The 20,534-nt window shown below is 39.0% G+C and overlaps 1 protein-coding gene across 1 annotated transcript in view; it reads right to left on the bottom strand.

The window, feature by feature from the left end:
* The window catches only part of adamts3 (ADAM metallopeptidase with thrombospondin type 1 motif, 3), a 123,547-nt gene that overhangs the window by 33,633 nt on the left and 69,380 nt on the right, over positions 1-20,534 (bottom strand). The window contains exons 8-10 of the mRNA XM_070964720.1: positions 14,077-14,182; positions 5,286-5,429; positions 2,788-2,920 (exon numbers count right to left, since the gene is read on the bottom strand). Of these exons, the coding sequence (XP_070820821.1) occupies positions 2,788-2,920; positions 5,286-5,429; positions 14,077-14,182 (383 nt within the window). The remainder of the gene's footprint in view (positions 1-2,787; positions 2,921-5,285; positions 5,430-14,076; positions 14,183-20,534) is intronic.

Raw genomic sequence — 20,534 nt, 5'->3', positions numbered from 1 at the left:
TCTCCAGGTAAAACTGTTATTATTCAGACTGGTGGAAATTCTGTATCAGCTGAACACTGATATATTCATACATTAATCTTTTGAATTCTTGGCTATATTCTGTTCTGGGTCACTGATTCAGAAAATCTTCCTCTGTTCAGCTCATATTTGTGAGGACTTGATGGAAGAAAGATTAATACGACCCTATGAACATGTCTGCCGCAGACACATCTCCTTCTCCAATCTTACTCAGTTGCTCGGGTGAGTGGCTCTGTGTTTTCAGAAGTACACAAGACAATTAGCTAGGTTGAATGACTTCTTTCTAAACAAACAAAAACTTTAGCTAGTGACATGAAAAGAATCCGGTCGGCTGTGATACACAACTCAACTCTGGCTCTCTTTTTGTTTACATGGGATGCAAACAGAGGAGTCTGGGAAACTGCCAGCTTCAGTCATTTCAGGTCAAGTGGAGAGGCTGACCTGAATCATTCAAAATTGCACGCTGTAGCACGACTGTTGTTTAAAGCCGCCACAGTGGAAAAATATCCAGTCACTTGGTCTTAATCTGGGTTTAAATAATTGATTGATGATTATTCAACAGGGTAAATGACTCGATACAGTGGATTTTGTAGTAGAAGAAGAAATTCCCCCACACTGGTCTTGCATTCAATATTGCATCATATCACATATATCTTAAGAGTATATTCTGATAAAACTTTGCAGGGACCGAATGGTTAATTTGATGGACTGGTTCAACAGGGGAAAATCTCTTTTACACAAAATATTGATTATTGCTGTTATGGTTTTCTGTAGAAAATAATTTTTTTTTTTTTACAGAATTCAGTGTCAGCAAATGGTGCTCTTCCAGCAGATGGAATAGGAGGAAGGAAGAGGTTCCAGCTGTTCCCACTTTATCTGGTGATAATGGAGCATTGTGGTAATTCAGGCTGGCACAAAAGTCATTATATAGTCATATATTCCCCATATTACCCAATCATATATGCATCTTATCTCTCGCACTAAACTTTCTTAGAAACATTTGGCACTTATTCTACCTCCATACACCAACGCTGAGCTCTGCATGATGCTGCTGCACAACAACCTGCTGTCAGCAGAAACTAAAGCAGCCATAGATGCAGACAAATGTGTAGAATTCATTCACAAAATGTCAGAAATAAAAATGGATTTTTGTGCTGTGAGATGTAAACACTGATCCACTGTGCAACCATTGGTAGTTTGACCAATGCTTTGGAAGGGACAAGTCAAATCAATTTGCCAATAAGTGACTTGCCTTGTGCTTGGTCATTATCGGAGGTTGGGGATGTAAACACAAAGTGAGGCTTCAGAGCAAAGGCAGCTATTATCTGCTGACCTTGTCAAAGACAGGACTCATTTGTGAATTGTCCATTGGAGGAGTTGGAAAGGAACTGATCATTTGTTAAATGTTAGTGAACTTTGACCATGTTTCCAGTTTTGTGAGCTTATTTGAGCTAATTCAATTAAAATGACAGCAAGCATGTGAAAAGGTGAATCAGTTAAACTGGGTAAACACACTGGAAGTAAACATCAGGCAAGACTTCTCAGTATAGATCCAGCAGACTTCCTTACAGCGGCCTGATCGATAGTCAATGAGGAGTGCTGATTTCAGTCCACGCTGAGAGTGGCTGCAGTCATGCCCACTATTGGAAGGTAGCAAAGCTAATCTGGTGTAGTGCTGTTCTTAAGTACAGTAGTTGAGTAAATGTACATGATTTGAATATTTCCATTTTATTATACTTCTACTCCACAACATTTAAATGGGAAATATTCTACTTTTCATCCAAATGTAGTTACAAGTTACTTTACATATTAAGATCGTAAAAATCTTTCTGAAATATGATGCATTGTAACCTGCAGCCTTCATCCCTCGTGAGGCTGGATATCAAGTCAACAACTTAGTCATCAACTGAAGATCTAAGTCAGAACTGCAATCCCTGGAAGGTTTCAGCCCAGTCCTCACAATACAAACATCGTCCCTCTAAAAATGTAAATCCAAGATGACTCATCCTCTGCAGGTTTTTAGTGTTTTTTTTTTTTTAACTTGATAAATGACAGAAGCAGGTCTCCTTGAAAGGACATTATGTTTTTTTGCATGGCCTGATCAACAGCATCATTGAATAACTCACATTTTAAACTCACTTTTGTAGCCTCTACTGTATTTTGGAACAAAAACTTCCCATTCATTCAAAGTTGAAGATAAAGAACTCTGACTACCACCCATTTGCATTTTCAACTTTTCAACACTGTAGCAATCCACATCATAAAATATTTTAATAAAAATAAAAAATGCATAAAAGCTAATTATTAAATATTACTTTTCCAGTATTTTCAGGCTGACAATGTAGGTCATGGTGATGTGACCAGGGAAAGGGTACCCTGCCATCTGCAGATAGAAGGTGTGACTGAGGTAAAGGAAGCACATGTCGGTTCAGTGCTCACTAATCGAGTATATGATTCTGCTTGTATGACTCTATTGATATGTCAGTCAGTTTCTCGGAAGGCAGCCATTGTCATCTCCTTCATGTCTTTGTGCGAAAAGCTCTCCATAAACTTTGCCCCTCTTATCTCAAGTATGACTAAAGCCAAAGAATGTTTCAGTTGGATGACCCATCTTATTTTTCTTAGCTCTTTGACAGTAAAGAGCTTCAATTGATTCTGTCTTTTCCATTTTTCTCTGGTGAGTTTTACTTATAGACATAGTTTTTGGGAAAGCATACCCACTGCAGGTGGCATATATCCACTAAATGGAAGCCTGGGGGCTGTACTCACTGAAGTGCAGATCTTATAGCCCACTCCAAAGTCGAAGCGACACTGCTCATCCATTGAATAGTTGATGCCAGGAAGTTCAGGGAGCTGCGGCCAGTCGTGTTTGAAGGGGTCGTCCAAGAGACAGTCATATGTGCTGTCAGGAAATGAAAAAAGAGGTGACATTGGTGTCAAACACAGAACAGAGACTCAGTCCTGCCATCCTAATAAAGACAGTGAGATACAGTATTTTTCTAAATGGATATGTGGCCCGGGGCCTGTGTTCACCTCGATGGCAGAGAGTACCAGGCCTTTGTTTTAAACAGGCTTATATTAGAGACAAGCTTTATCCCTAATTCCTGTGCTTTATATGTGCATTTTATCATATTTTAGCAAAAACTGATCTGCTCAGGTTTGAATGTGCTGTTGTTAATTCAAACCTAACAGCTTCTCCATTTTCTCTATTTACCTCATACTCACTACTGTGCTGCTCTGAGTAGACTAATGATTATTTTCATTAACGATTAATCTGTAGATTGCTTCCTCTGTTGATACAACAGAAAAGAGTAGCAAATCCCCACATTAGAGAAGCTGAAACCAGAGAATGTTTGCTAGTTTTGCTTTAAAAATGAGTTCAACAATGAATCAATTATCCAAAAGGTGCACTTTTTTTTTTTTTGTTGACAGATTAATCGATTAACTAATTGCTTCTCATTTCCACTGCATTAAATCCATCAATAAAACAACACAGTCCTGCCACACTCACTGATCTTGCTCTGAGTTTACATTTTTAACAGCAGACAACAGAAACAGCAAAGTAGAAGCCATTAGAAATTCAGAGCAGCACAGTGCAGAATATTACAGGACCACTGTTGTTGCTGTTGTTACTGTAGTTAGTGTGGCCAGCTTAGTTCGTGAGGTTGCATCATCTTTCATTTACCACCAAGTCAATTAGCCAGTAAACCAAAAGTCATGTTTGGAAAATTGAGAGCAGGTGGAATCAACCTGGATTCAACATTTAATTTCAGCTTTAAGTGAGCAGCAAAAAATCCTTTGGTTTGGTGTTCTGCAGCTCCTAATTGCTCATTTGTTTAAACGGGCACCACTTTGATACCTGCATACATTCTGACCGAATAAAAGCACAAAGCTTTCAGAGTAATCACAGAACAACTTTAAAATTTATATTTTGGGTTATAATCAGACTTGACTGCATGTGGCCAACGGGTGAAAAGCGTCTCAGCTGCAGTAACTCCCCGAGCTCAGAGTCAGACAAGGCTTATGTGCCTTTTGTATGTGTACAATGATTCTAAACATCTCATAGATTTTGCTGCAGCAGCTGCTTCACTAACTTTCTTTTTCCCTCTCAGGAACAACTCTTTCACATTTATGATCACCCAGTATTACAATTTAGTAAGACTTTCCATAATTTACAGTACTTTGATTTTTCTCTGCAATGGTTCCAGTTGCTCTAAATAACAGCATACTGTATGGCGATTGATTGCACATTCCATTGCCACCTCTTTCAGTGCAGTTGTCAGAAATTGATTTCTTTACAGATGAGTGAAAAAGTCGATGTTTGTGAACTGACCACAGCCTGTGCATGTATGCGCTGAGGCTTATACAGGCTCTGTCAATGTCCTCATTGGACATGACATCATGCTGTTGAGCTTCAGCTACTTCAGCTACAAGTTAATGGTGTACATTTCCACATGAGAGGCAGAATTGGCTTCCAAGGCAACAAAAATAAAACTTTATTCTTACCTGACTTAAAATTCAAATGTAATGTAATATATTGTAGTAATAATAATTACCTCCCCTGAGTTTATGTCATCAGCCTCAAGTGTTTGTTTATTTGTTGGATGTTAGTAAGCAGGATATCTAAAAGGTTCAGCAGATTTCAGTGAAACTGTATTAGAAAGTTTGGCCATGGTCTAAGGATGAACAGAGTATGTTATGGTCTGGATAGCGCCACCAGGTGGTTGCTTATAAAGCACTTAACTTTTGGCTTCTCATGAACTGTAAAATAAATTCAATTTCGTCCAATTTTCAGCAGATCAAATATTTGGAAGGCTGAACAAGCCTTGTTTACATACAGTTGGTTGCCAAATTCTTCCACATGTGGCTATTGGACATAAACTGCCAAAAGTCTGCCAAATTGTAATGACACGTTTACACATCTAGTCAAAACAGTCCTGCAGTCTTAGCATTTCATATACAAAAGGCTAAAGCAACGTGATAAATCAATGCTCATAAGGTTGACGTGGATCTTGCACAATTCATCCTATTATTATTAAGTACTTACATTCAAAGAAAAGATTTAGACATTCTTTTAATTAAAACAATGGCAGCCATTCAGCATGATGAGCTGCATATTTTCAAGCATTTGGAGGGTTGTGTGGCCTTGGTAGTGTGACTTCTCTGAGTGCTGTCTAGATAAAGCTGTGACTTTCTCATCAACGCCATCCTTGACCACTGCTAAAACAGTAATGCAACAATCAGTGGATCAGCGAACATGAACTCACTGGATATATCTCTTGAGCTCCTGCCCGCTGCACATGGACCAGTGGTATCGATGGAAGGCCGCCTGCACCAGAGGAGCCATCACGCTTCCCATCGCCGTTTCATCCCCGCAGCGGTTACCTTGGCCATCATGCTCCATGCCCAACCTGCCCCCACAGGGAGAGACATTCAAATATTTACAAAACTGCAGGATATCAAGATAAATCCCCAAAGGGTTTTGAGTAAAAATGGTACTTTTATACCAATGATTCATAACACAAAATCTTTTTGTTTTTCAGTGGCCAGAAGTACTTAATATATTTACTCAAATAATTTACTTAAGGAAAGATTCCTAGTACTTTTTTCAATTTGGGGAGAACTTTTAGTTAAAAAGGAACTATATAAGCTATATAAGTAAACATCTCGAATTATTCCAGCCCCTTTTGTTTCCTTCCTTCTTCCTCACATTCTTCCTGTCTTTTCTTCCCTCAGTCACATCGACCATTTTTGACATTTCATGATATTGATATTTCAAAATATTTCATGTCATTGAAAATGTGTGATTCCAACTGTTTGCAACGGTGGCTCAGGTAGAGGGGTTATCTGCTTAGAAGGTTGGTGGTTTAATCCCTGGCCTCTATGGTTTACATGTCGAAGTATCCTTGAGCATGATCCTGAACAACAAATTGCTCCCAATGTGAGTGTGCATGTCAGTGGTTATTGCTGGTAATGAGCAGGTGCAGTTAACATTTTAAGTTTTTCTTTTTGGACATAGAGTTTTTGGATCTTTGAAAGCTTGTCACACTGCTGTCTCAAGACTTTGAACGCCTCAAAAGGAGAAATCGTCTCCCTTCAAGTATCATAAAAGTTTTCAGTGATGCAAAAAATTGCTATAGATATTACCATCATCCATTCAGAAGTGTCACATTTGAACTAGAAGATACAGTCATTCATTCATTTGCAACCATCCCTAACTAATACGCTGACGATATAAAATGCATTCCTAATTTTAATCCCTCTTTAGATTAGAATTACCATGACAGGTCAGATACTTTGTGTTCATCCATGCACACTAGCACTTTCACTCAGTCATCTGTACTGAAAAAAGAAAACTGTTCAATGGAGGAAGTGGAGGATGAACACGCATATTCATCCAGCGAAACTTTCTGTACCACTGCAAAGAGAGTTGGTCTGGTTTATTGTTCTATACCTGCTGGTGGCTACATTATACTGCTCTAATAATAGAGATACCAGGTGTTAAAGTCGCTTCCTGTGAAATTCTGGTGACCATCAGCAGGTAAATAGATGGATAAATAGATTTCACTGACTCCAAAGGGGAAATTAAATACATTATGTGTGTCTCCGGAGAATGGATACATGTCCATTCAACAACATACAACATAAATACGTTAGTGTAGAACACAGTGTGAGCCATGGACTTTAGCACCGAAATGGCAGAGGGGACAAAATGTGTCCTAAAACATGCCTTTTTCCATTTACAGTACGTGTCCTATATCTGCACCTGGATGGAAGTGGAGTGAAAAATGGGTTCAAGAGGTGTTCAGAGTCACATGCTAAGGTGAGTGCCATGTGAGTGATGGCTCTTTCATTGAGATAAGAGAGGTTGGGGGCTGGGAGACCAATGATTACGCAGCACTTTCCTGTAGCTGATGTGTTCATTTATCTTCTCCGCTGTCACAAAGCCGACAAAGAAATAACACATTATGAGCATCATTATACTGCAAGTGGACCTCATATATCATCATAACACCTGACACATCGAAACAGGATGGAAATAATATGAGGGTATATTTACTGTGTATCTGCCACATTTTCACTTTACTTCACATCACATCACTTCGCTAATGGCCATACAACCAGGATTGGGGGGATATGTGTTTGGTACAGCACAGAAATTTCACTCAATCTTCCAAAACACATGGAAAAGAACAGTCAACACATCTGTTTTAAGGAGAAAGTTCCTGCACTCATGACTTTATGAGCATATCTACAAATTGCTTTCTGATTGCCTTCTTGACAGTTCCTATAATCCACAGATGGACTTCATAGTAGTTAAGCACTGAATTCTTTACTATCACACAGCTCCAGGCAGACTGCACCAAAGTCCAACTAGAACCGGACTGATAACTGTCTCTTTCACACTAACTTAATTGAACCAAATCAAAAAGGCTAATGCCTCAGAACAGGTTAGGTGGAAGAAAGCCTAAAAGAAATACATCCTTGTCAGAAAACCCTCCCATCTGAGAGCTGACATTTAAATCTATACTTAACATAAATCATACATTTATTTCTAGACCTGAGATTTCTTCAACTTTTCATTGCCTCTGTCTGGAGGCAACCTCATAACTTACAATTAATTAGAGAGTCGTTTAGGTCTTGACTTGATTGTAGATTCCAAGTCAAATATTCACCTGACCAATGACTTCCCTCTTTTTCTACTGACAAATGTTGTGATAGCTGATATTATAATTGCAACCAACAGCGTAAGCAACTAGAGAGAGGTTACATCTGCCAGAAAGTGACTTCCCATAAAGAGCTCTGCAAATGTTGGGTAATTTGCCCTGACACAGACTTGCAGAACTGAAATGATTTGATTTGTGTTTAGCCAGATGTTATAAGTATATTCAATACTCATGAATAACAAAAATGTCTACTGACATTTATATGTATTTGAATCAAATACAATCCATTAATTCAATTCTTTCAGACATATTGTGCCTTTATTAGAAAGCGGACAGCAGAAACGTGACTGGAAATGACAGAAGAAAGAAACAGGGAATGACACGCAAAAAATTATCCAGCCAGAGTCAAACCACAGTCACAAGTTGTCATTTATGATTGGCAGCCAGTCTGCCTACTGTGGTCCTGCCAGAGGGCTGACACCAGAGAAGAGAAAGTAGACGAAGAACAGACTGAGAAACGCAACTCTTTTTGTTAACACTGTGATGGACAACATACTATGTGACAGCTCTCAACCCTTTGGTGCTTTGGTTTAGTTTGTGGTTAGTTGGTTATCTGATTTAGTTGCTGTATCCTTTTCTTCTTGACTGGCACTAAAGGCTGTATGCATGGCCTGGCTGGTGCAGCCATAAGGCTGAGGGGTAGTGAATCCCTTAGACCAGGGTTCTCAAAGTGCAATGGTGGCCCTCGGAAACATACTGTGCCATTCATATTTAGGTGCTACACTGCAGCTGCATCCTAAAATTCTATTAAGGTGTTATGAGAATGTTATTAGAGGACCTAATGTGCAATACACTTGAGCAACAGAAAATTGGGTCAAATGTCCTCATGTATTCATAATGTTTGACAAAACATTTCAAACTGGGAACATTATAGTTAACAGTCCTAACGTGTTCTTAAGTGCTTTTTCCAGTGCTTTCAACCGTATTACATGGTCTTTATCAGCCACTGGTGATTTAGTATCAGTTTAGCTTGAAGGTCAAGAAAATCTCAAGACAGGAACAGACAGGAACTCCATGTCAACTGAGCAAACTCCATCTACTGATGATGACAGTGATATGAGTCAAAGTTTCAGACAAAGCTAGTTAGTGGACCTAAAGTTAATTTTGTCTAAACACTTTCTCCAAGGTTAAGAGCAAACTTTTATGCTTCAAAATCTTGTCATAAAACAGAAATAAAGCATGAATAACACATAACTTACGATCAACACTTGCCAGCTCTGAAATGAAGGAACATTTCCTAAGAACATTTCATTGAGGTTCTGGTCTTTGATGGAAATAGTACTTCACAGAGATTTTAGAAGATAAAACCCAGTGAAAAGTATTTCAAACTGATTCTGAAGGAACTATGCCTCAACCCATGTATGATGTCTATGTACTGATGTAGACAAAGTACTATCTGCTGTGGGTGGGTGTGAGAGAATAAACCCAACAGAGTTAGTTTGACAAGTCATTAATATAACTTCTTTATACCTGAGAACTTACAATACAACATCTTAAAGAGTTACAAACAAGTGGTTTATGAATAGGAAAGCATGTCTCCTTTGGGCTTTTGCAATCATTATTAATCATTTGTCTTGATATTCTGTCTTTTCCCAATTGCAGCCTTGCTGATCAAACACGTTGCTATAATGTCATTTAAAAACCTGGTAAACACACTGAGTTCGAGTTCCTTATTTGAATGTTTGTGCATGTGATAGATAATCAGTTTATAAAGTTACATAGAGCAGTGAAAGAAAGCTAAAAAGGAATTTGAAGCTGATGTGTTCATTGTGCCCTGCTGTACATCCTGCCCTGTCCTTGATCTGAATGTGAGGTCATATTTTGCTAACATACAGTGAGCATCAATAAACACACGTGTCAGCAGATGAGGCATCAATACTGTGTTCCAATGTCACCAACACAAATTCCTACTCAGTTATTTTTAGAAATGGATGAAAGGTTGAGGCGGGTCTGCAGCTGCGACATCAGCTTGTGAAAGTGTCCCTGTTCCATGTGCATTTTGTTTTGTAACATCATTACTACAAAAACTTCATTCAACATGGTGGTTGTGATTATGTCAACAACTTGAGGAAACTGAATAGGCAGCTGAATCCATGCAAAGTGTGATAGAGTTGTTCAATGCATTCACGCCCAGACATCATCTGATGAATAGCTCCTGTGCGGTCACACTATGTTTAACACTGGCCATCCAACATGATGTCAGCTAGTTACTTCCACTACAACTACTGAGTGATTAACTAACTAGCTAGCCAACTAACTTCAATTCCAACCATCCAATGCTACACTGGTAAACTTTCAATGCTAGACTGAAATGCTGTCCCTTCAATTCAGTTTGTATAAAGGGATGACATTTGTGTTAAAATGAGGTATCCCCTTTATTTCAATATTATCCTGGAGGAGGACAGAAACATTTACACAGAAATATCAATGACCCTGTGTTTATGGACTTCATTGACACAGACGAAAATGAAAAGCCTGTGAGGAGATACAGGACAAGCTGAGGCAACAGAGAAAAAGAAAGAGAGAAGGTCATAGAGATGGAGATGAGCAGCTCCTGCTCTTTGTGACCAGGACAGGATTCGCATTATGTCCCCCAAAAAAACTGACCTTATCCAATTCATCTGTAATTATAGCGGAACCTATAGGCACAATTCAACAACGCATACACCGAACATAATTAGAGTGCAACAATATATTATTGCATTAATACATTATTGTGTAACGCACATTTTGCCTATATTTCTGCAATATCCTGCACATTTTTATAATTCACATCCAAAATGATGCAAACTCAAACACAAAGATGCAACAAAGAATATAATGTATAAAGTATAATGGTGTATATAGTGATTCTTCCTTTTAACAGCAAAAGAACCAATAGTGTATAAGTGAGCTGAACCACATTGTGTTGACAGACTCAACACGATTCAATAATGTGTATTGTGGATGAATGTGTCTGATACGTCTTATTCTTATTTCGCTCTTTGTTGGTTTTCACAGTGTGTCTCTTCAATGTCACCTTGTCTGCCTGATGTCTGACTGCTTATGATTACATCAGCGTCTCCTTGAACTCTTATTTGGGTGCTTCAAAGATCCTCTGAGGAGGCTGTGGTGCCTCCGTTGGCTTAAACTTTGTATTGTGGTGTCATAATAATTTGTCATATTATCAGGATGTACTGCGTATGTGTTCAAATGGACTGAATTTTAAGAAACCTCATATGGTGCTTTTTAAAATAGTCAAAATTACACATTTTATACAAACACAGTGAAAGTAATTAGGTCAGATCTTTTCTGTGAGTCACATCTTAAATATGTGGATTTAAATCTGTGGTCACATAATTAATTTGGTATATGGTTACCTACAAACAGAAGGTGGCTTGTCTTGATTAAACACTCACCTTGCTCCATTCTCTCTATCAGATTAACATTGTATGCCAGGAAATAATGATCTGACACTAATTTATGACTTCTTTCAAGAAGTTGTATTCAGTAAAAGGTCCTAACCATGGCGACAGGTTAATTAGAAACTAAGAAGGTGTGTGTTTACTCTTGCACTTCTTATCCTTTGTTAGCAGTCACTGAAGGCAACAGTGTGGGAGTCAAATGAGAAGACAGGAGATCCTGCAGCTCCACCACAGCTCATCTACCCCAATATAATTATTCACGGTTTGAATTATGTTTGAATCATTTGCATTATGTTACTGGTACCCTTATGATTTCAAAAATGCAAGTGCCATAATTCAGGCCTTTAAGAACAGTTCTGGCATCCCTGTTTAACCCCTGCTGAGACACAGTTTAGGAAAATTTACATGGCCCTGAAAGAAAGGTTGACTGTCTCAAGAGAGGCAGAGTTTCCATCCCTCCTCATTACACTCCACATCTCCTATGTGTTCAATAATTCAAACAGGATGACTGGCGGCCCTTTCCTCTGGTTGGAGAAACCAGAACCAATCATCTTCACAGACAGTTATACAGAACATCCAGGAAATATGGAGGCACAAAAATGACCACAAATCCATCCATTTTGGAAAAGACTGAGGCAGATACTATGAAGGTTGTTTATGGAATAACAACTCGACCTGAAATATTTCTTCCATTTTTGTTAAAAAATTTGAGGGTGCCCCTGCAGTTCAAGCCTGGGCCAAAGCCCACAAAGACTGGACCACATATAATGATTGTTTCCACTATCTTGCACAGACGTTTTGGTCTTTGAAAAGAAGGAGCACTGGTCAGTAACCACTAAGTATGTCACTTGCTACAGAGGGGTTAGGTCAAATCAAAACAAAGCCCCTCTCTCTAATAGAAACTGGCTAAAATGACACTATGAGAGGCTGAATTAATGAACTGAACCAAAATGGCAATTCAGTGTGATGTGCTGTCTCTTACAGAGAACCACCTGGCCAGTGGTTCCCAGGTAGTGTGAGTCTGATCCCCATCACAGAGACAGTGGAGTGTGATTCACTGATATTATGATCGCTCTTTGAGAACAAAAAGACTGCTGCTGACACTAAGATATGTCCCTTTAGAGACTCCAAATGTACCCACATTTGCATGCAATATATGCACATATCCAGTGGAGATACACTGAGATAAGGCTGTGAAAAGAAGCTAAGAAATTCGAACATTTCTGTGATCAAAATCAACCACAAGCACAGTCTTCACTAAAAGCATTTTGAGATCCTCTATCCTGTCTCCGCCTCATGCAGACCACTACATACCTTTATCTCTTAAGCTTAGAAGACACACATTTTAGCAGTTCTTCAGCTTAGAAGCTGTCTCAGGATTTGTGAATAGCTTTCACATTAGCTCATTTAGGATTTAATCTTGAAATTGACCCCCCCCCATGTAATGTCCCCAGAAGTCATGGAAACACGACTGCGTGTGTGTGTGTGTGTGTGTGTGTGTGTGTGTGTGTGTGTGTGTGTGTGTGTGTGTGTGTGTGTGTGTGTGTGTATGTGTGTGTGTGTGTGCGTGCGCGCACTGATTTCCAGATTGATTTTATAAGATTTTCTTTTCCCTATTGATCTCTGAAGATGAAACCGCATGTTCACTTGCCCTCAGGGTCAGCCGCAGAGCAGCAACCATGAAGAAGTTGGAGGATTTGGTGTCTCACTTGGGGAAATTTCAGCAGGATGGATCTTTGCTGTCTCAGCTGGTTGACACTGTCAAACAGCTGCTGCTCATGCTGAAGGACAGCTTCTCTTTTCTTTATGCCAATGCCCCTGCCTCCCTTTCAACGTAAACAAACCTGCACTGTGGCCTTGATGTCATGGACAGACAGCATGTTGTTAGTGGTATTCAAGAGTAAAAAGCATATTAACATCTAGCCACATTGTTAAATGTGCTGCAGCTGAGCAGCTAGCTATCCAGCCTGCAAACTTACATTAAGGCTGCACTTTTCGTTCAAGACACGTGTTTTGCATTTTTCATGGCTGTCAATTTTTGCTTTGGTCATTTTGCATCACATGTGAGAATTTGTGTTTTCAGTTGATTTTGGGGTTGTAATGTATAATTGTTTATTAACTACTATAGCAAAGCTTGTACATGCAACATGTGAAGCCTCTTCTATCAAATCATACTGTCCAACCAAAACAGAGCAAGACATCTTTACAGGTAAGACCACCAGGGATTGCTGCCCTCTGGTGGTCGGGAGTATTAATAACTACTATCACTATATTTTGACAGCTGACGGTACCACAGCAATAGTAAAATAATACAGGCATATGTGCATTAATTACAGAATTTGAAGAAGGTATTTAAAAGTAACACAAACCTCACTTTCTCTTGTGACTAATTACTTTTATATGCAGCAACTGGTAAAGTAATTCAATTACATTTGAGAGAAGCAACTAGTTACTGTAGCTAATAACTCATTTTCAGTGCACAACACTGAAAGGTGGAGGGGACACACTAAGAAACAATAATTTAGTCCTTGTGCTGTTGGACGCATGCTTAATAAACAAACCATGAATTCCAAAAAAAGGTGAACATTGTTAATGTCAGAGTGCTGACGGCCAATACGCTTAAAGGTCCTGATGTCACTTAGCATAGAGATCAAGAGAAAAAAGAGGAGGACATTCACACTTCACATGTGCAGCGTATTTGTGGTAATATGTTTGAGAACAACAATTTGTCTTACACCACAGCATCGCGTCACTTTGGGAAGAGGAATGTGTGTGTGTGTGTGTGTGTGTGTGTGTGTGTGTGTGTGTGTGTGTGTGTGTGTGTGTGTGTGTATGTGTGTGTGTGTGTGTGTGTGTGTGTGTGTGTGTGTGTGTATGGGAGTTCACAAGAATAATGACAAAGAAGGACGAACGTAACGAGAACCTACACATGTCCGGTCTCGTGAGCCACTACAAAGGCTGAGGAGAAGCCATCTTCATGGTTGAGGGTGCAGCTCCGGACTGGGTGGCACATTCCTGTGACTGGAGCATAACCTGAAGGATACCAAGAGAGAGGATGAAGGTTACTGTAAGACTTCTTTTCTATAAAGAATCCTGCTAATGCAAATCAACATCAACTGTAAGTGAACATTATTCTTGGGAGACGGACACATATAAATCTGAAGGTCAAATGATCAAAATTACAATAATATATTTTTACTCTCTTACTCCTCAGGATGCATGCAGGTAGCTCCTGTTTTCTCTCTGGAGGGTCTAACATTTCTGATGCTACCCAAATATTGTGAAGGCAAACACAGTTTTACTGCAGTGATCAACTGAGTGAAAATGACTGCAGCCTGCATTTCCAAAAGCTATGTCCTTGTTACTTTGGATAATCAACAGACCTTGCTATGAACATTTTTCAACAAAAATGCTTAATACCAAAGAAATAGTCCCTAATGGCTGTGGATTATTCAGGGTAGCTAATAAACTGTCTCCAGACAGAGATGTTGCTGCTGAGTTTTTCAAATGTAATTTTTTAATGTCTCCAACCCCATAAAAGTAATCCCATTCATCTACATTGGAGTGAAGGCAGGAGTTTCAAAGGTAGATATTTCAAAACCTGGGCAAATAAAACTGACACTACCTGCATGGCTGAATAGCCACAGGTAAGGGGGTGAACTTATCCTTTAAGTCGGCCAGATCAGCGTGTCTGTCTGTGTATGTATTGTGTGTTTATGTGTGTCACATCATGATCATGATGGTACATGTGAGCTGAGCCCTGCAACAAAACAGGCAACACATAGCAGGAAGGGGAGGGACACCGGGAGATTCAGCGTGGAAGGGAGGAAGAGTTCCTATGGTTGTCACCTTCATAGTTATTAATTATGACCGAAATTCCAATTTTTACTCTCCTATTTCCCGCTATGCTTTATTTGCATGTTGTTGCATCAGTCGCTGTGAACACATTGTTGACATTAATACCGTAACTGAGAGAATGGAAGCTACAGCTGGCAGTACCAATGAGCCTTAAGTGTGCCAAAATTAGAATAAACACGTGTTTGCTCATTTTGTCTGTGCTCTGTGCTGTTGTTTTGCCACTTTACTAACGGTAAAACACCTGCAATATTGTGAACTGAAATTAAACTCGTTTGGCACCAAACAACAAATATGGATAGATTTTATAAGAAATGAACCACACACTGCCAGGGAAAGACATTTAGGGAACATAAATATTGGCACAGCAGTGCTATTAAACCTTTGGTACAGTGCCACTAATAATGGTCCGTGCTCAAATGTAGACTCAAACTGCGTGAGCCTCTTGAATGAATGGATGTCTCCTATCTTTATGATTTTTGCTTCAGATTTCATTGCCTTGTCCATTTTCATGGTAAATTAAAGATGATGAGTGCAGAAAAGAAGAAAACTGAGATTATTGTGAGAAAATGGAAACAAAAACTAAAAATTGTACTGATAATATTCAACTGAAGCTAAATGTAACTTTGGTCTGTTGTATTATGAAGAGAATTCATGCTTGATTTTCTGCAGTCTAGTTGAAAAATCCATCATCATTACCAATTTATGATTGTATTACTCCCAAAACTACCTACCTATTGCAAAAATACCAATTCTGAAGTCATTCATCTTTAAAATAATCCCATCTCTACCAAGAACTGGAGCTGAAACAAAACAAAAAAATTAACACAAGAAAACAAGATGACCAACAAGCTAAACCAATACTGAAGCCAAATAATAATAATAATAAAAAAACTCTTAATATTAAATGGAGAATGAAACAGAAAGAGATTGAATGAAAAGGTAAAGAAAATGCATGAAATGAGTGTGCTCTGGGGCATCCAGGAGGAAAACACTCCCTCTCAGTGCTGCCTCCAGCAAACATAATTGACTCTTCGTGCGTTATGTTTTCCCAAGGGTGTAATTTACTCTTTGGGAATTGGGGGGTGAAGTTCTCAAAATTTAGTTTTGTCTGATTATATGCAAGAGGAACAAAACTAGATTTATCCTCCTCGCATTGCATTTATAGTTTGGCTGACTCTCTGTGAACTCTTTCAGTCCAGCTGCCATAATCTTGATGAAAAAATTCTCATGAGAGTTTACAAATATCCAGATTAGTTCATCCAATTTTATCATTACTATGCAATCACAACAAAAGTTGCAGCAGAGAGCAACTTGGGATCATTTTATGGCATTAACATTTACCACTGATTATGTAAAGCAAATAGCAGAAAACAGAAGACAGAACAATTGACAGTCCACAGGTGAGCAGCACATTAGCACTATTCAGTAGCAAAATCTGAAAGGATAGCAGCTCAGGTCTATGCCATGGCTGCTGAGAAGTGTTGATGCATTAATAATAAAATAATTTGAAAATCATCTATATTCCGTAGGGCAGAATGACATACCATGATGCAGTAGTGTTATGTGAATCAGAAGCAAGGGGTCTAACAGCCGTAAAATAATAGTTAACATTGATAATTCCTAATCTAAATCTGAGGAGCCATTATAACCTGAATGAATGGTATGTGTGATATGAACAAAATGCTTTGGTGTAACTGGCACTGATCCTTAACTTTGTTTTGTAACTCTCTTGGGAGACTATTCATTCTTACCTTTTATTTGTGTTTATCAGGGATTACGTTCTCTCTGAAATATACATGTTTCTTCCTTCTTTTTTGTTGGTGTATAAAGATGTGTAGAGCTAACAGAAATTCATATAAAAGCTAATTAAATGAGATAGATAAAGCATAGATTTTATTACTCAAGCATGGATTTTTACTTAGTAATGATTATGTAGTTAACGTTAGCAAACGTGTGTGCATTAGCCCACTTGTGGGCCGGAGGAGAATGTCTTCCTGTTTGTTGTTCTTCCTGTCTGTTGACACAAAAGCTACGTTTGTTTACTCTCATATTATACATCATTAGAAAGCTGAGATTCTCGTGACTTGATTAATGCAAACTAAATACAAATGCAACAGCAAGCACAATAAATGCCAACAGCAGAAAAACAACAGATTTTAAAATTGATGCAACATCGAGGCAATTCACAGATTTTGTCTCTCAGTTCCACCGATCGATAACACACCACCAAAAACATGGAAAAGGTCCAAATGATCAACCAAATAAAAATATTTAGTCCAAAACATGATGATAACCCCAAGACAGATTTCTCCTTTCAAATTAACAGGTGATATGCTAGTGTTCCATTTGTCTACCATGATTTCCTGTTACAGTTTCTGGAAACATACAGATGGGCACTATTTTATATTCAGGATGATTTTTCTACTTTCGGGATGACCGGCGTTTCAAATAGCCATTGAGATTTTGAACCATGCATGTACTCCAAATGGTCCCAGCTTTCAATTTATTTTGGGTATCTCTTGGATAGGTGTTTCAGGCTCATTTTTATTGGAATGCTATGGGCTAACCTGAGTCTGAGCATAAGAAATGTGATCCGCCACAAGAAAACCAGCAACAAGTAGGCAAGTAAGTAAAAAATCGATTTTTTTTTTTAAAAATTAGTGATTTTCGTTTTCTGGAGAATATGTAAGTTGAAATCATGAATAAGCCACTCCATGTTTCAAATAACAGCATTGGGGGCCTTAAAACCATAAACTTTGTATTTGAATTTGGGTTGTTGGTAGTTGGGGGTGTGGCAATTCAACAGTAAATTAGCATACTGGCTTTCTAACCCTAACCCTATTCACGTGCTTCTGTTCTTTTTCGGCCAATCGACGAGAGCAACTGCAAGAACATCCCCAATCTACAGTTGACCTTAGCTGAAGATGAAGATGATGAATAATACGACAAAGAGTAGCAGTAGTGATGGTGGTGCGTGCGGACGCAGCGGCTCCTCTCTGTCCCGATAATGTGGTGTCTACATGTTTGTCTTCGTCGGTGTGTTCGAGTGATTTTATGTTTTCGTCGCACTTGTTTGTCCCAATGTACACATACAGCCGTGGGACTCGTTTTAACATCGGCTACACAGCAATCTGCAAATTAAACCCGGCACACGCCAAGGAGTTACTCGACCTCATCCTACTCTGGTGGACCGTTTCGACACCGAGCCCCACTACTGCAGCGCACCTGCAGAGGAAGCGCTGCAGGCGGTGCGAAAGGAGGCAGAAGTGGAGAAAGCGTGGGGGTATCCGGGCCAGGCTAACGGCGAATCCACACAAGCCAGCTATACCATCTAACGTACTCGCCAATGTACGCTCCTTGGACAACAAACTGGACTATATACACCTTCTGAGATTGACCCAGCAGACCGTGAGAGAGTGCTGTGTTTTCGTTTTTATGGAAACATGGCTCAATACAGCATACCGAACTCCAGCATCCAGCTGTACTGGCTAACATGCTACCGAGAGCCCTCATTGAAGGAGGTAAGACCTGCGGTGGCGGGGTCTGTGTTTATATCAGGGATGCTTGGAGTCAAGACCCTGTGGTGATTTGTAGACAGCGTTCACCCCTCGTGGAGTTTATGATCATCAAGTGCCAGCCTCTGTTAACCATTCACACTGTTGACTTTCACATACATGACCTGTATTTTTCAAGCAATGACAACATATTTGGTTAATAAGTGACATATTTCTCACTTGTTTGAGAGTTTAACAAAAAAATACACCCTCAGACCCTGTTGCACTTGTTTACTGAACATTATCGGTGTACTATATAACTATATATAACTGTACACATGGCCTCAGCCCATGAATTTGTTGCATTTATTTGTAGGTCATGTATGCAGCCATCGCAATTACTGTCGAACTGTATAATTCTGAGGTACTTAAAATATTCCCTTTTCTGCTACATTACAGACTTACAGATTGTAAATATAAAATTTTACTTGGCATGCAAGTAAATTTACTGAAGGCTTCGAAGACGCACGATCACAGCGTTGACAAAGGATTCAATGTAATGCCACAAGAATAGATTTTGTTTGTTTCCATGGTGATTGATGGATTAGATTTGCTACTTAGGGAAGGCAGAATTCCATCTTTACCATTAACTTTTTCTATCAACCCCTTATTGTCTGTTCACTGTCTGTGGGGTGAAATCTTGTCATTTGCCTTGTTTATTTCAGCCCGTGAAAATGATTCAATTTCAAAACATGTCACACTCAAACAGAGAAGCTTAATGACATCTTGCTTACAGTGCGGCTCTGTGATTATCAAAATCTAACAATGGCTCGAGGAAAGACCGCAGAGAAGTGATTGTAAGATGTTTCCTCAATGACACCATTGAAACAATTCTGCCTTTGACTAGTGGAGTCCGAAAGGATGAGGCCTATCATGTCTTAATGTCCATGATGGCATCAAAGAAAACTGAGACTGCTTGGTATAGGAATTTGTTTGATATACAACAAAAGGCAGCAGCTATTGGTTTATTTCTCCCAATGGATTTCAGCTTGAAATTGATTAAAAACAGTAGCCAGCGTATATATCATTAAATATTCCCTTGAATTTGTCTGCAAGACAAATGGCCTGACAATAAATGCACCAATACATAGAACAATTCATTTCAACATCCATTCATTCTTCTCTCTACTTTTGGGAAATAACTGTTTGCTAGTTGCGGACAGTGGATGGAGGGAGGAAGCACTTATCTTTTCTCCTGTGCCTTATACTGTGGAAGAAAGAGATGGAGCTTCAAAAGGCTTGGTTATTACACAGAAATAAAAGACTATTTTAGTAAGTGATGTCAATTCAGTGTTCCTAAAATGAAAGCTAAGTTGAAACTCAAACAGTACAATGGAAAAGTCTTGCACAGAAACAGCTTCCTACTTCTTTCTTGTTCTTCAAAAAAGCCACTCTACAAGCATGCACAGCATGTCATGATGAATGAGAATAACTAATGCTAATGCTACATCAACAGGAACTGACATTTTGGTTCAAGATGTCTGAATTCCTACCCACATCTCAAGTCAAACAAGAAAAATGAAGAGAAAAGGTATTTCAGATGGATTATTAGGCTTAGGATAGTAGAATATCTGTACAGATTGACTCAAGAGGCAAAATGCTAATAAAAAATAGCAGCAACTGAAATACAGTATCCTGAATTGTGACCATGCCTTTGGCACACCTTGCAATACTTAAGGAAATGGCATCTATGCATCTATAAATAAACTATTGTAAAAGAGTCCAGAGACTCAAAGTGTTCAGTATCAATCTCCATGACTCTGTTTTTATTCCAGGTAGGTTAATGTCTTTGATAATTTGATGTTTGTTTCAAATGAGAACCTTTCAAATTCCCAGCATACTGTGTGCCAACATGACCAAAGTGTTATACAGTACATCCAAATGACAAAGTAGAACTAGCAAAGTAAAGATTTCGTTCCCATGAAAAAACTACGATGACAGTGTGAATTTTTAGAGTTAAATCTGCTTGGTCT

Source organism: Chaetodon trifascialis, chromosome 6, assembly GCF_039877785.1.
Source record: "Chaetodon trifascialis isolate fChaTrf1 chromosome 6, fChaTrf1.hap1, whole genome shotgun sequence".
Lineage (NCBI taxonomy): Eukaryota > Metazoa > Chordata > Actinopteri > Chaetodontiformes > Chaetodontidae > Chaetodon > Chaetodon trifascialis.
Note: the sequence above shows the minus strand (reverse complement) of the source record. Positions and strands in the feature narration are given on the sequence as shown.